This window comes from Aspergillus piperis, assembly GCF_003184755.1.
Source record: "Aspergillus piperis CBS 112811 unplaced genomic scaffold BO85scaffold_4, whole genome shotgun sequence".
Taxonomy (NCBI): domain Eukaryota; kingdom Fungi; phylum Ascomycota; class Eurotiomycetes; order Eurotiales; family Aspergillaceae; genus Aspergillus; species Aspergillus piperis.
The window spans coordinates 1,972,059-1,984,860 of NW_020291594.1; the positions used below are offsets into that span (position 1 = coordinate 1,972,059).

Consider the following 12,802-nt stretch of genomic DNA (forward strand, 5'->3'; position numbering starts at 1 on the left):
TCCCTCTTCTCTGCACGCTTAGCGTGACCTAGTTTCCTTAGTCGCGTTGACTTACTCCCCTAGCTGCTTCTCTTCTTCGTTGCTTATCCCTGCTTCTTTCTTTTCTTTTCTTTTTCTTCTCCTTAGTTCGAAAGGTACATATACTCTCCTATATGACAGGTAACACAGATAGTTTATTCAGCATGACATTCTTCTGGCTTCACCACCGGCCAGAATGATCAGTGTCGGTATCTACCTTCTCTCATCTGGGCAGATTGACAGCAACCAACCGACGAATGACGCCTCGGATTTCCTAGAACATTCCCGTAGCCTCAGCCACCCTACTTTCCAGCAGGGAAATCACTGCCGATGAGGTAAAGTAGAACTCATTTCTCTATGACAGGTCCATCCAGTCAGGACACGTGCTCCAGGCCGGTCTCGCTCTCAGCATTCTTTGGATAGGTCATCCCCAGCGTCTCACAGTCCACGCCGCGATACGCCTCGTTCCTTTCATCCTCCACTGTTCGTTCCCTCCGCTCGGGATACTGCTGCGTGGTCACGCCAGATAGCCCCATCGGAGTCCAGGCAACTATCCTGATGGCCCCCCCATTCGACCGGAGATAGCTCAGAGAATGCCAAAACAGCAACTCCACATTCGTCCGTCGCGACAGAGAGATTGGGCAGCTGAATGATGCAAAGGACCCGGGCGGGCATAGTTCGGACATCGTCGAATCGTGGTGCAGCTGAGCCTGAGGGGAGCTGAGCAGAATAGGCGGTGGGGGTGGCTAGAGGCTGGCTGTCGCGGTACGCGCTGAATCTGCTATCTCATCAGCTCCACTGAGACGACAACTCATTCGATCGATCCACTCCAGCAATAAGCATGAGCTCATGATGAGGCAAGAGAGAATGCACCAAGATGCAAGTCTTCTGGAATCGTTCAAGCTTAGAGCCGGAGTGGGGCCTCTACGGCCAGGCTACCCACCGCCAGCATTCAAGATAGCGGCCCAGCATTCCACTCACGGGCATACCCGACCCGTTTCAGATCACTGTCGGATTGAGGCTGGTCCCATGGCAGCCAAGCCCTGCTGCTGCAGGCAATGCAAGCCAATCAGTGTCAGTAGTTAGCTGACGGCCTCCTCATTCAACCTGCGATGTCGCGGGTTTCGCGAATTGCCCGTTCTCGGGAATACGGAAGTCTAGATTTGATTTCCTGAGACTAGCACCGTTGGCAAAGCTAACTCAAGTGTCAATCTCCACCACTAACAATGAGAGATTAAAAATGACGCTAGCATCGTTGTATGGGATGTCTTACTCTCATCCGCGTTAGGCGAGCAGACAAGGCTTGGCAAGCATGGCATTCCTAACCCTAATACACCCTCCAGAGACATTCCCCACTAGTAGACTTTCCGAAGACTCGAGTGTCTGGCGGCAAGTGAGTATCGGAAATCAAAGTGAGTTTAGAGTGACATTTCATCATGGTCAACACGGGCATGCCACACGGCCCGCCCGTCCAATGAGGTTGAGCCAGTATTGCAAATATACTCCGTAGATAGTTGCTGCATTACTTTGGGGTCGGTCACGATTGAAATCAGGCTGAGATGACACCCTCACCGTGATACCAAGCGGCTGCTTGTGAGAATGATATGGCATTGGCTGTAGTAGTCCAGCTTTGTAGTACACATTAATCGCCTGGCACTGCTTGAGCCACAGCCAGACCCGTGCTGATGGTCATCATACTTGAATGGAGAATGCGAGCTGCAGTATCAAAGCCAATCGAGCTGATCTCATGAGTGAACAGACCTGACCACGTGCAGCGATAGCCCCAGCAAACATGAAACTTCACACCCCCTCTGAGTGCTGGCATCTACTACTTCACATTCCATCAATCTTGTATCTCAATGGGAAAAGCCACCACTTATAAGTCCCCTTCTCAGGTGTACCAATACCGTCGTATCCCACTTAGTACAATAACCACGAACCATGAGCAGAACACGTCCTCTACTGACCAGACATATGTATCTCACCAAACACGATCTCTTCTACCAATATATCCCCTTCAACAGCGACTGAGTACTCCCTCCTCTTCCCATAAGTAACCACACATACATCCACAAAATACCACTACTAAGTAGCCCAAATCAAAACCCACCACAACCACAATGACAAATCCCTCCGTGCCCCGTATTCATCGTTTGTGTAACCAACAAATAAAATCTTACGAAATGTTTGCGTCCGGAAATAGCAAGTATCAATCAGAACATGGGGGAAGATAACTAACTAACTGCAGGGTGGGTTTAACCGATACGAAATTAGATGCAAATGCATGATATGCATGCGTGTGTGTGTGTATGTGTGTGCGTGGGATGTCATCACGGTGGTTGTAAATTCAAATACCTATCCATGCATTGTTTAGTTCTGGTTGGACGGGTATTTGCAGATGGTGGATGGGGTGGTGGTGATGATGGCAAGTAGAGTGGGAGGGAGATAAGGGGATGGACATTGCATGTATCTCAGGGAGGGGGGTGTGCTGATGTGGTTGTGGTTGTGGTTGTGTTTGATCTAGTGATGCTGGGCTCGCGTGGTGATGTTTGTTCTACAGGTGTTGTAAGAGACATCTATTTTCTCTTTGTCGTTGATTTGGTTTCATAGGGCTCGCTCAAGTACAAAGTATGAATGGTTCTCTAAATAAGAACTATCAACATAGCAGATCCAATGAGTTACTTACTATAGAGTATCAACTAAGTTTAGCCGCCATCTCCATATCCCGCCTAGTCAACTGATCGCCTGTCCTCCGAATCGGACTTAACCGGCCCATCTTCCTTAACTTCTCAATGATCGTCTCATCCCCAAAGTGACTATTGTGCTCAAATTCCGGCTCTTCGGCATACGCAACCCGCGCCACATCAACCAACATCCGCGCCGTCATCCCAAACACCCGGTACCGAATAGCCTGCGAGGCCTTCTCCTGCTCCTCCAACTGACTAACCGCTTCTTTCTGTTCCTTCGTCCTTGTCTTCGGCTTAACCACTTCTTTAGGCCGGACGGGGACGAAGAATTGATGCACTGCTCCTAGTCAGCCACCACAACACGACCCAACAAACAAGAAAGCAAGCAAGCAAGCAAACAAACAAAAAAGGTAATAATACTCACTCTTCCAATTTTCTTGATGCCACTCCGTCCAAGCCCCCTTATACCACTCCATCGGATCCCCATCACCCCAATCCTCCATATCCCTACAGCGCAAGAAATTGCGAAACGGCGCCGTAAACACCGCCGCGACTTCGCGCGCATCCAGCCTCGGGATCAGCGAGACCTCAGGATCGGCATTCTCGCCCGTCAGCTCATCGAATGAATGCAGCAGCGCCACACATGGTCGAACGACTAGTTCCGTTCGCGCTAAATTGGCTGGGAACTCGCAGAGATGCTCGACCGTGAATGGCCGAGGTAGCTGCTCGTCGTGTTCGGGGAGGCCGATCTCTTCTTTGGCTTCCCGGCGTGCGGTTTGGATGGGCGTTTCTGATAGGGAGTCGGCGCGGCCTGTGTCTTTTAGTTTAGTTTGGGTTTGATATCAGTGTGATGTAGCATATAGCAGATAGCGTGGTGCTACGGTAGATCATAGGAAGATATCTATCGTCGTACGTAGCACACATTACAGCCCTTTTAGAGAGATTGCTGTGCCATATGAGAACAGAAAAGAGAGTGAGAGACAACTTACCACCCGGTAAAGCAGCCTGTCCAGCATCTGTCATATCACAAATTAGCCACATTGCTCCACCTACAACACTAGATCAAGCCACTACTAAAGAAAAACAGAATGGTATGAAAGTATACTTACAAGAACTCAAAGTTGCTGCCCTCATCGTTAATACAACCCTCAAGTCCCCCTTCTGGTCCGCATACAGCAGCACCAGTACTGCGGCGCGGCGTGACAACGGAACCGAGGTATAAGTTGTTGGCGGGGGAGTGTAGTTTCTTAATCGGGCGATGGCTTTCTGCAATTTACATTGTTAGTTAAGCACTTAGTAACTTATTTGCTTACAGAGTGAGTGGGTTATTTTGGTTTGTTATTGATGGATTGAGTTTGGTGATGTTACGTCATTTGGTTTGGGGGGGGAGGGGTGTATTATGTAGATGAAAGGAGGGAGGTATATTAAAAAAGCATAGGATGTAGGATGATGTACCTGTGAAGTGGGGTTTAAAGGGGGCATGGTAGTGGAATTTGCAACGTTGGGATGTGTGGTATATTGGGTGCTGAAGGTGCGAGGGAGAATGATCCGTGAGTAAGAATAGAGTTGGCGGTGCAGTATACGATGGTGATGGTGGAGGAGAAGAGGAATTCGCATTGCAGGAGACAGAAGAAAACAAAGTTAGCATGTAAGGGGTGGGTTGATTTATCTATCGATTGGCTAGCTCGTTACTTGGCCATGTGTTGATGCAGGATTAATAGTTTAGTTGGTTTTGGTGGAGGTACGGAGGGAGTAACGAAGTCACTTGATAAAGTTATCGGGGTTGTTGCCGAGGTACTTGACGGAGGAGCCGCTAACTGAAAAGTTAATTACCCGATGCCTTGAGCAATACGAAGTTATTCGGTAGGTAAAATTTGGTATAGATTATAGTACTATCAATTAATATCCACGTCATATTTTTGTCCAGATCAACCGTCCAAGTCGACTAAGTAAGTATCTATTTCAGTGTCGGTAGGTCACAAAGAAAGAAGCCTGGTTTAAAAGGATATAAGAGACCCAAATTCGATGGTGTCCAACCACGGATCCCAGAAATCAAACAAGAAATGAAACGAATAAATAAACAAACAAGCGAACAGAGTCTATCGTATACACAATAACACATGGGAAGAAAAAGAAAGGGAGAGAAAGTAGAGAGTATAGGGGTAGGGATCAAGAGGAGAAAAGAGATCTATGTCAGGTTCATCAACGCGGTACAAACGCCCTGTCGAAGCAAAAAGAGAGAGGCAGGTTGCGATTATTTCTTCTCTTCCTTAGCCTGGGAAGACTGTTGTGCCTCCTCGGCTTTCTCGCCCTCCTGGACGGCTTCGCTGGCCTCACCCGCTTGCGTCTTGTACTTGGCTTCGTACTTGACGTCTTCCTTGTCATCGATATCCTCGATGTCCTTAGGAGCAGAGACGCCCTTCTCCTCGTTCTCGCTGTTCTGCTCGTTCTCCTCCTCGATCAGCTCTTGCTGCTCTCTGATGACCTCCAGACGCTGCTTGTTGGTGGCGGCGCCCTCGGCATTGTGAACCTCAAGCTCGATTTCGTGGAAGAGCTCCTCGGGGATACTGGACAGGACGGACTGGAGAGCCTCGATCTGGGACGACATCTCGGCTTCCTTACCACCCTGGGCGTAGACGTATGCGTTGCTCAGCACAAGAAGGGTGGAGGGGACGCCCTGCTTAAGACGCAGGTCCAGCCACATCGACATGTCCTCGCGCAGGCGAGCGGGAGACACACCGTGCGTGCGGATACCACGGGAGGCGCATGCCATCTGCAGTTCAGGGACAGACAGAGAGTCCACACCTTCGTGGAAGATAGCGCGGTCGTCACGCTTGATCTGGCGCATACGGTGGCGGATGTTGTAGCGGAGCATGGCGTCCGTTCCAAAGGTGTTGAGGTTCATGTACTTGCAGATACCCACCAGCTGAGGCCGAGACAGGTTGTCGAGAGTCAGGTCATCCTTGAAAATCTTGCACACCTTGATCACATCGTCGGGGGTGGGCGATTCTCCCGTGGTACGGATCTTCTTGAAAAACTCCGCAAACTCTTCATTCTTGACGGTCGCAGCAGTGACCGGGAGACCAGACTCCTTCAGTGTGTCCTTCAGGAAACCCGAAACCTCCTTACGTGTGGAGCTCAGGCTTAGCGCCTTCTTCTCGCGCGCCTTCTGGCCCTCGTAGGTGCTAGGCAGCATGTTCGGGAACAGCTTCAGGGCAATGGGAAGCAGCAGTTCCGCAAAGGGAATGATAACAAACATGGAGAAAGGCACAAGGCGACCCAGATCCTTGACGGTTCTTTGGAGCTACACACATACAATCATTAGCGGCGATCAATGCAGCGTATCCCATGCGGGCTGTACTAACCTGACGGTGCTCTCTGCGACTGAGTTCATAGCCAGCAGCCATCTTCAATGCCAATCTAGAACTAATTCTGACTTCCGTAGCAAGAAGCTTAGTACCATCCCAGTAGTGCTGGACTTCCTTCTTGATCTTTTGTCCAATTGTCAGTTTCTTCGTCTCCTTCTTCTCCTCCTTCTTGCCATCAACATCCGCGATCTTCGCCGTTGTCAGCTCAGCCGACTTTCCATTGTTCTGTGCAGCGATTTGAGACGAAATAGACTGTCCAGAGCTTGGTGCGACCTTCTGGACATCTTTGGAAGGCTGCACGTTGTCCGGGGGGAGGGGCTTCTTGGCCTGCTCTGCGTTGAAGCCCGGAGGGGGGAACGAGTTTGAGGAAGAGGTGGAAGAGATGGAAGAGGTCGACGGATCAGTGGCATATCCGCGCTGCTGAGGGACTAGAAGGGCGATTGCCGACAGTTGAGATGGCAGACCTCTGCCGTTGAATCGGAGGTTTGCGGCCGTCGACGCAGCCAAGGCACCGGAAAGTCGTTGCCGTGCTGCATGCGAACACTGAGTTAGCGATCAAGCAGTCAAAGTCGAAGCCCTTTTGGGCGTCGGATAAACAAGAGATTCCTGTTCAACTTACCGAGCAAATTAGGCCGCAATACTGCATTGCCGCGCACAAGGCTAGCTGACCTCATTGTAACGGACATTGCGGAAACCTAGGGGATCGAAATGCTCGGAAGATCGAGCGACTGCAGACGGATAAACAACAATACGGAGCCAAATGCGAGACGTGACTTCAAATGTGACACACTGAGGAGAAAGGTATGAAAGAAATCGGAAATCACAAAAGTAAGACGAGGTGCTGGCGTAGTGTCGTTCGTCCCCCGAGAGTCTGGAGCAGAGGTGGCTACACACGTGACCGCGGCGACGTCGGACTTAAGGTTTGATCGCCGCCGAACGCAAAATGCGAGTCCGGCCGGCTACGCTACTGGAAGCTTCGACTCCCGATTTCACCCCCATCGTGACTCAGTCCATTTCCCAAGGATGGACTAACCCACTAGCTAACTATCCATACATTCATGTCATTAATTCGCTTGTAAAGAGCGTCTCGTAATTACGGACCATATCACATCATCACGCAAATCTGAGAAACCAATCATATACTGTCATAAACAAAAGCAGAAAATGCAGCACAGGACATGCCAGACAGTGAGGGATGATAACAGATGAAGTTGGGTATCAACGAGAAACGGTTCCGATCTGGGTCGGATCCACAAGTCAAAGCTATAGGCAAGAATCAAGACTCCTGGACGAAGCAAAGGGAGCATTATGTAAGGAGCTTCATGTCACGATCGTCTCAAGACCTTTCCCGGATCCCAGAGTTATCGGCAGCTTGGCCGCTCTCTACCCCAGTCGATTGCGCATCAAGAAGAGGGATCTGGTCAACGCCGACTTTGTCAGATCCGCCACTGGCTGATTCCTCGAGACCCTTGGCCCCGACTGTCGCAGCATTGTCAGATGACAGAAGCGTCGGGCTGGAGACCCCTTCCGGGGACGATTGCCAACGAGCGACATCCTTCTTCAGCTCTTCCAACTCTTTCTGGAAGCGCTTGCCGAAGACGTCAATATAGTATGTTGCGCCGTTGTGAACGCTGAGAATGAAAAGACCGGTGAGGAAAAGACCACTCGCCCACCGAGACCAAAACCACAGAGGGCAGGGGATCATGGTCAATATCGCGTACAAATACTGAATCAGCATAAAAGCCGGAGCCTGGAGCGATTCAGGGAGGCTCAGGACGACTTTGCCGATCCAGGTCTTGGCATACGACTTGCGGAGCCAAGTGAAGCTGGTCGGACGTCCTGCAGCAATCTTCTCGGCACGACGAACAGTGATAAAACAGTGGTACGTCAGCTGCCAAATAAAGTAAGGCACTGTTGCCCATCCCATCATTTCCAGGAGGTTGAAATGATTGGGCGAACCCGGTTCACTGAACTTGATCTCGTAGATCGCTGGGAATCGATCTCGCAACGTCTCCGCTGACGTCATATGGACGAGACAATGCAAGGAAACGGGTGGCATGATGTGGATAAACAGACTACCCTCAAGTCAATGGTTGTTCAGAATGGCATCATAATAGCGAAGCTTACCTGACCACCTTGTCCATACTGTGGAAAACCATCGAGTTGCGCCACATGGCAATCGCAACGGCGTTGTTGCCGAATACCAAGCAAAAGGTGCTGATAAACAGCCTCTTCGAGCCAGGGAAAACCCAGAGGCTGAGCATACAGAGCACATTGACAAAGTAGCATAGATCAGCCAAGAAATAGTGGTAGCCCTTTTTGTGATACCGGTAGTATCTGATGGGCATGAAGTAGGCCAGCTGCACGCTGAACCAGATGTAGAAGTACTCTGGGAACCCTCCAAGGAGGTAGCCGCTCACGAGGATGTTCATAACACCAGCGATGAAAGAGATCTTCTCACGTAGTGTCACAGTAGCGGTCGCGTTCCACTGTTTCCCCAGGCGTTCCACGCCATCTTTCATGCGACGGCGGTATTTGTCTAACTGCTCATCGGCTGTTGGAACCCGTCTCTTCCATTCGCCCACAACACGTTCCTTCGCGTGAATGGAAGTGTGCTTGAGCTTCTCGCGTTGTCTCTTGACTTTGTCCTTTTGCGCGTTGAGTGCTCGCTGCAGCCTTTCCAGCCTTTGTGACAGAGAGAGGTTATCAAGCAGGTCGAACACCGTCAGTTGGTCTAGAGGCGGAAATGTCTCCCAGTCATCATGGTACGAAAAGGACGGGTTGCGCGACAGACGCCCAGGTGAGGCAGGCGGCGAGTAAAATGTATCAGGCGAGTTTAGCGTCTCTTCCGTTTCAGAGAGATCGTAGTCCGTGGTGGGATGCAAAGCAGGCGAGCTACTGCTAGCCAATGACTCTGGCTTCCTAGCATCAGAGGAACCACCGTCTTCCATGATGAGCCTCTGCTGAAAGGAAAATATCGTGGGACCGTCACGGGAGTGTGGATAAGGCCGGCTGAGGAAGCGTCCTATAGTTAGCATCCCCATGTTGTTTAGAATAGATTATAGCCAAGCTTGGACTAAAGAGGGACCGGTGTTGCACCCGGGCAGAAAGGTAGGGTAGATCAAGGGGCGAGTGATGGGATAAGGAAGACAAAGCAGGAAGTGATCCGAAACGGATGCGGATTCCTTATCAATCTAAGGCATGGTGGACGAACCCGTAGATGACTTACAAACAAATACGGCGAGGTATACTGTATTCGAACCAGAGGATGAGATTCGGATGACTGAGTTTCTGGGATGATAAGGCGCAACCAGTGTGCTCCAACGCCCAGAGCGCATGACCGTAGAAGTCGGGGAGCAGAAGGAAAGATGCAGGAAGTTGAGAGCAAGTTGGAAGGATGAGGTTCTCCGTGTGCACGCGTTGGAGCTTGTGGTTGGCTGCTGCTGACTTGTCGCGACTTTGCCGTTCCAGACCGGCGATCATCTATCCTGACCCACCTGCGGAGTGTTGCAGCCAATAGAAAATTGTTAAACTCTCCACATGATTTGCCCCCATTGGATCCCATGGTTCATTTGTCCCGTTGCGAGGCTTATAGTAGATTCCATGCCTGAGGCGGTTGCCATGCTTTCTGGGGCATCTTCAAGGGTCTCTCGGGCATTTCGCTCTACTCGCATTTTACTGTGTAACTCATTACTACTCCTTTGTGTGCTAAGAAGTCTCTGAGTAGTTAGCAGCTGCTAATGTCACCACACATATTGATTGCCTGTGCTCGATCTATGATCGGCTAGACATTTAAGCTCTACTGCAACTATGATTGCTGGGAACTCGTTCCTGTCGGCACCTGAACCCGGATTCTGGCTTTCTGCAGTACTACTCTATAGTAGTGGCGAAGACCTGATACGCTCTTTCGAGATGTTCCTGTCCCCTGGAAATTATTACTGCTTTCGGCATAGGCATAAAGCAGGGAGTAAGGTACCTAACAGACCCTGCCATGTCTCGCATCATTGGCTACTAGTCTATATAGCTGTGGACATGGCGATACTGACTCGATTCTTGAGCTAATCATCAGGGATTTGTCTGGCGCCATACATATTCAAAAGACTAAGGACCGGCCGTGCATTTAGTTATAGCAGCTAACTCTCGCGGCCCCTTGAACACCTGGCAGGTGCTGTACTACTCCGCTTCATGCGGGATAAATCACTCAGTAGTAATTGCAGCAACCCAACACAAACCAAAAATAGATGGTCTATGATATCTCCCCTTATCAAATTGTCTTGGTTCTCCTATATGCAACGAATAATAATGACTGTCAGTAAATGATTGATGACCACCTTTTCTCGCTGTTTTGCACCTTGTCCAGAAAATGAAATAATACAGAAAGTTGTCTATATCACAAATAGTACGTATCCGCCACTTGCGCCAGCCACAGTGCCGCTGAACTCCACGTATTCAGAGTACAGTCACTTCCTCAAACATGAAACCCCCCAAAAATATTGTAGTACATAGGAAATTATGCAAGCGCAAATGGAGGGGTGATCCAGATCTCGGCATGGCTAAGACCATTCAGTATATACAGAGCGTCATTTGGAAAGGGTCCCCGCCGTGCGTCTTTCGGTGATTTGCCACATCAGTATCCGTTATATGGGAGCGCCGTATGGGCCGGTGGGAGGCTCCAAAATCCAGGCTGGTGACTTTGTTCAGCACATGAAGTGGCCATTTGCTGGCTACCAAAATAATCCGGCATGCATGAAGCCTCGGTGGTATGGATATCCCTAGAAGCACAGGACCCCCCGTTGGGTTCACTCCCTGACAGCATCGGTGCGGCCATGTCTGTTGAGTATGTAGACAAGCCGCTTTCCAAGGAGCTCTTCCGACTGATGGAGGGGCTGGATACCGGCGAAGGAGGGTAGCAGTAGTCCTGATTGGCGGAGCGTTTTGTTTGGTGATTCACCTCCATTGGTGGCAGGCGCCGCTCGTCGGAAGGTACAGGCATGTCAGTGTGCGATTTGTCCGTGGCGGCTTGCACTTCACTCTGGTCCCCAGGACTCTTGCTTCCCTCCGTCGCTTTGGGGGCATCTGGCTTGTTGTTCATAATCGGGAGTGACAGTTCACGAGAGTTGTTAGTTGTCTGGTCCCGTGATTCAGCGAACAAGAAGTCCTCATCCAGATGGACATGAGAAACGTAGATCATTGTGTCCCCGCCTATAGAAAGTGTTAGTCGCTTGGTGTTGGGGTGTGGCTTCAGTCCCCTAGGGTATGGAAGCGAATGCGTACTAATTTTGCCCTCCATGTACAATTCTTCCATATAACGAACGTAGTATATCTCATCAAGAACTTGTAGACGGCTCTCGGGCTGAATCTGGCGCCGCACGTCTTGTCCAGCATCCTTGAGCTTCTCAGCAGTGATTCCTCGACTCTCTTTCAGTTCACACAGAATATGAACAAGCAGCCTGATTCTCTCTGAGGAGAGAGATGATACAAGTAAGTATTCAACTTTCACGATTCAACCCGATGGAAGCTAGGAGCATCTTACCGGCCTTTTGAAGATGGTCGGGCTCTTTGTGTGTCACCCCTGTCGGCCACCATTTCGGCTTAGTCAATTCAGAATCCATCTTCTGTGATGATCCTCCGGCAGCCCGTCGTCCATTGTATGGGTGGTTGACCTGCTTGCGCGGTTCCACCAATTTCACAAATGCTTTGGCGATGACCCTGCAGTTTAGCTGTTGAAAAGCTTCGAATGCCTTCTCATAGTATCGTCGCACAAGATCTGTTTGCCCTAGTCGAAGTGCTGTGCGCCTTAGCGACGGTGTGGGTGAAGCGGAATCCAAATCAAGTCCGATGCCCGAGAGTTCATGTCTCAAGCTACGCCTGTGACGCTTGTTTTGCAAGGACTGCCATTCACAGGGAATGAGGCCGGTCTGTCGTGGGAGACTTGGCTGATACCATGTGTGCTGTAGGCCGATTGAAGGACTGGACAGAAGCATTGGCTTCCCCGTGACATCGCCGCTCATGTGACTCAAGGTGTCTGATTCGGGCAGGAACACGTCTTGGTTACTACTTCATCCTTGGCAGGCTCGGTTTTACAGTTGCCAAATCACTTACTGGAATGGAGACTCTGCAGGCTGGACTGCCATGCTGTAGTCACCGACTTCAGAAATCGGTCCTGCACGTCGTCTGTGAAAATTGCCTTTTCGCAGCCTGCAATGGACGGCGATGCTTCTATGCGAAGGTCCCCATTGTGGTCAATGCAAAGCATAGCGAAGTGCGTATAACGGAAGTTGACTGCGGATGATGCACGTTGCATGTCCTACCATGACATGACATCAGTTGGATGATCCATCCTAGTTCAGACTGGGGAGCTTGTCCTTACTGTGTGGCTCGCCTGAGCAGTCATATCGTGATATGATAACATCTGATGCTGGGCTTTATTAGCTTTCGTGGACTGACCTACCGCAATGGTAGCACGGACCGGACTTGTCATACTCTACTGTAGGAAGTCAGTGTCGAGCCGAGTCGCCTATGCTCACTCTTTACCGACTACCGACAATGATAATGGAATGGATAGATAAATTCAGATACTGCCACCGCACATCAACATTCAAGGAAGCCAATGGGGAGTTGGCAGCTTAAGAAGTTTCGTGTGCATGATCTTCAAGGCTCGGGCGACGGCCTATATAGGTCTGGAACTACCAACTATAACATGCCGAGGGAAAAAGAAACAAGTTTCTT

General features: G+C 50.2%; 4 protein-coding genes across 4 annotated transcripts; all 4 read right to left on the bottom strand.

The window, feature by feature from the left end:
- Positions 1–2,713: 2,713 nt before the first annotated feature.
- BO85DRAFT_518211 (NUDIX hydrolase) lies at positions 2,714–4,187 on the bottom strand (the record flags this gene model as incomplete). The annotated part of the gene is made up of 5 exons (XM_025664955.1): positions 2,714–3,042; positions 3,130–3,516; positions 3,695–3,721; positions 3,815–3,971; positions 4,161–4,187. The coding sequence occupies 5 exons, from the start codon at positions 4,185–4,187 to the stop codon at positions 2,714–2,716; spliced, it is 927 nt and encodes a 308-aa protein (XP_025518632.1).
- A 378-nt stretch (positions 4,188–4,565) lies between these two features.
- On the bottom strand, positions 4,566–6,913 carry BO85DRAFT_467176 (MRS7 family protein). The gene is made up of 3 exons (XM_025662172.1): positions 6,693–6,913; positions 6,071–6,603; positions 4,566–6,009 (listed from the first exon to the last, which is right to left on the bottom strand). The coding sequence occupies exons 1-3, from the start codon at positions 6,757–6,759 to the stop codon at positions 4,960–4,962; spliced, it is 1,650 nt and encodes a 549-aa protein (XP_025518633.1). The 5' UTR covers positions 6,760–6,913; the 3' UTR covers positions 4,566–4,959.
- Positions 6,914–7,042: 129 nt separating this feature from the next.
- Positions 7,043–9,504, bottom strand: BO85DRAFT_392776 (glycerophosphocholine acyltransferase). Its single transcript, XM_025656855.1, has 3 exons — positions 9,303–9,504; positions 8,201–9,085; positions 7,043–8,148 (listed from the first exon to the last, which is right to left on the bottom strand). The coding sequence occupies exons 2-3, from the start codon at positions 9,022–9,024 to the stop codon at positions 7,410–7,412; spliced, it is 1,563 nt and encodes a 520-aa protein (XP_025518634.1). The 5' UTR covers positions 9,025–9,085; positions 9,303–9,504; the 3' UTR covers positions 7,043–7,409.
- A 718-nt stretch (positions 9,505–10,222) lies between these two features.
- On the bottom strand, positions 10,223–12,329 carry BO85DRAFT_416430 (DUF2841 domain-containing protein; the record flags this gene model as incomplete). Its single annotated transcript, XM_025657731.1, has 4 exons — positions 10,223–11,275; positions 11,348–11,533; positions 11,607–12,098; positions 12,176–12,329. The coding sequence occupies 4 exons, from the start codon at positions 12,327–12,329 to the stop codon at positions 10,701–10,703; spliced, it is 1,407 nt and encodes a 468-aa protein (XP_025518635.1). The 3' UTR covers positions 10,223–10,700.
- Positions 12,330–12,802: the final 473 nt, after the last annotated feature.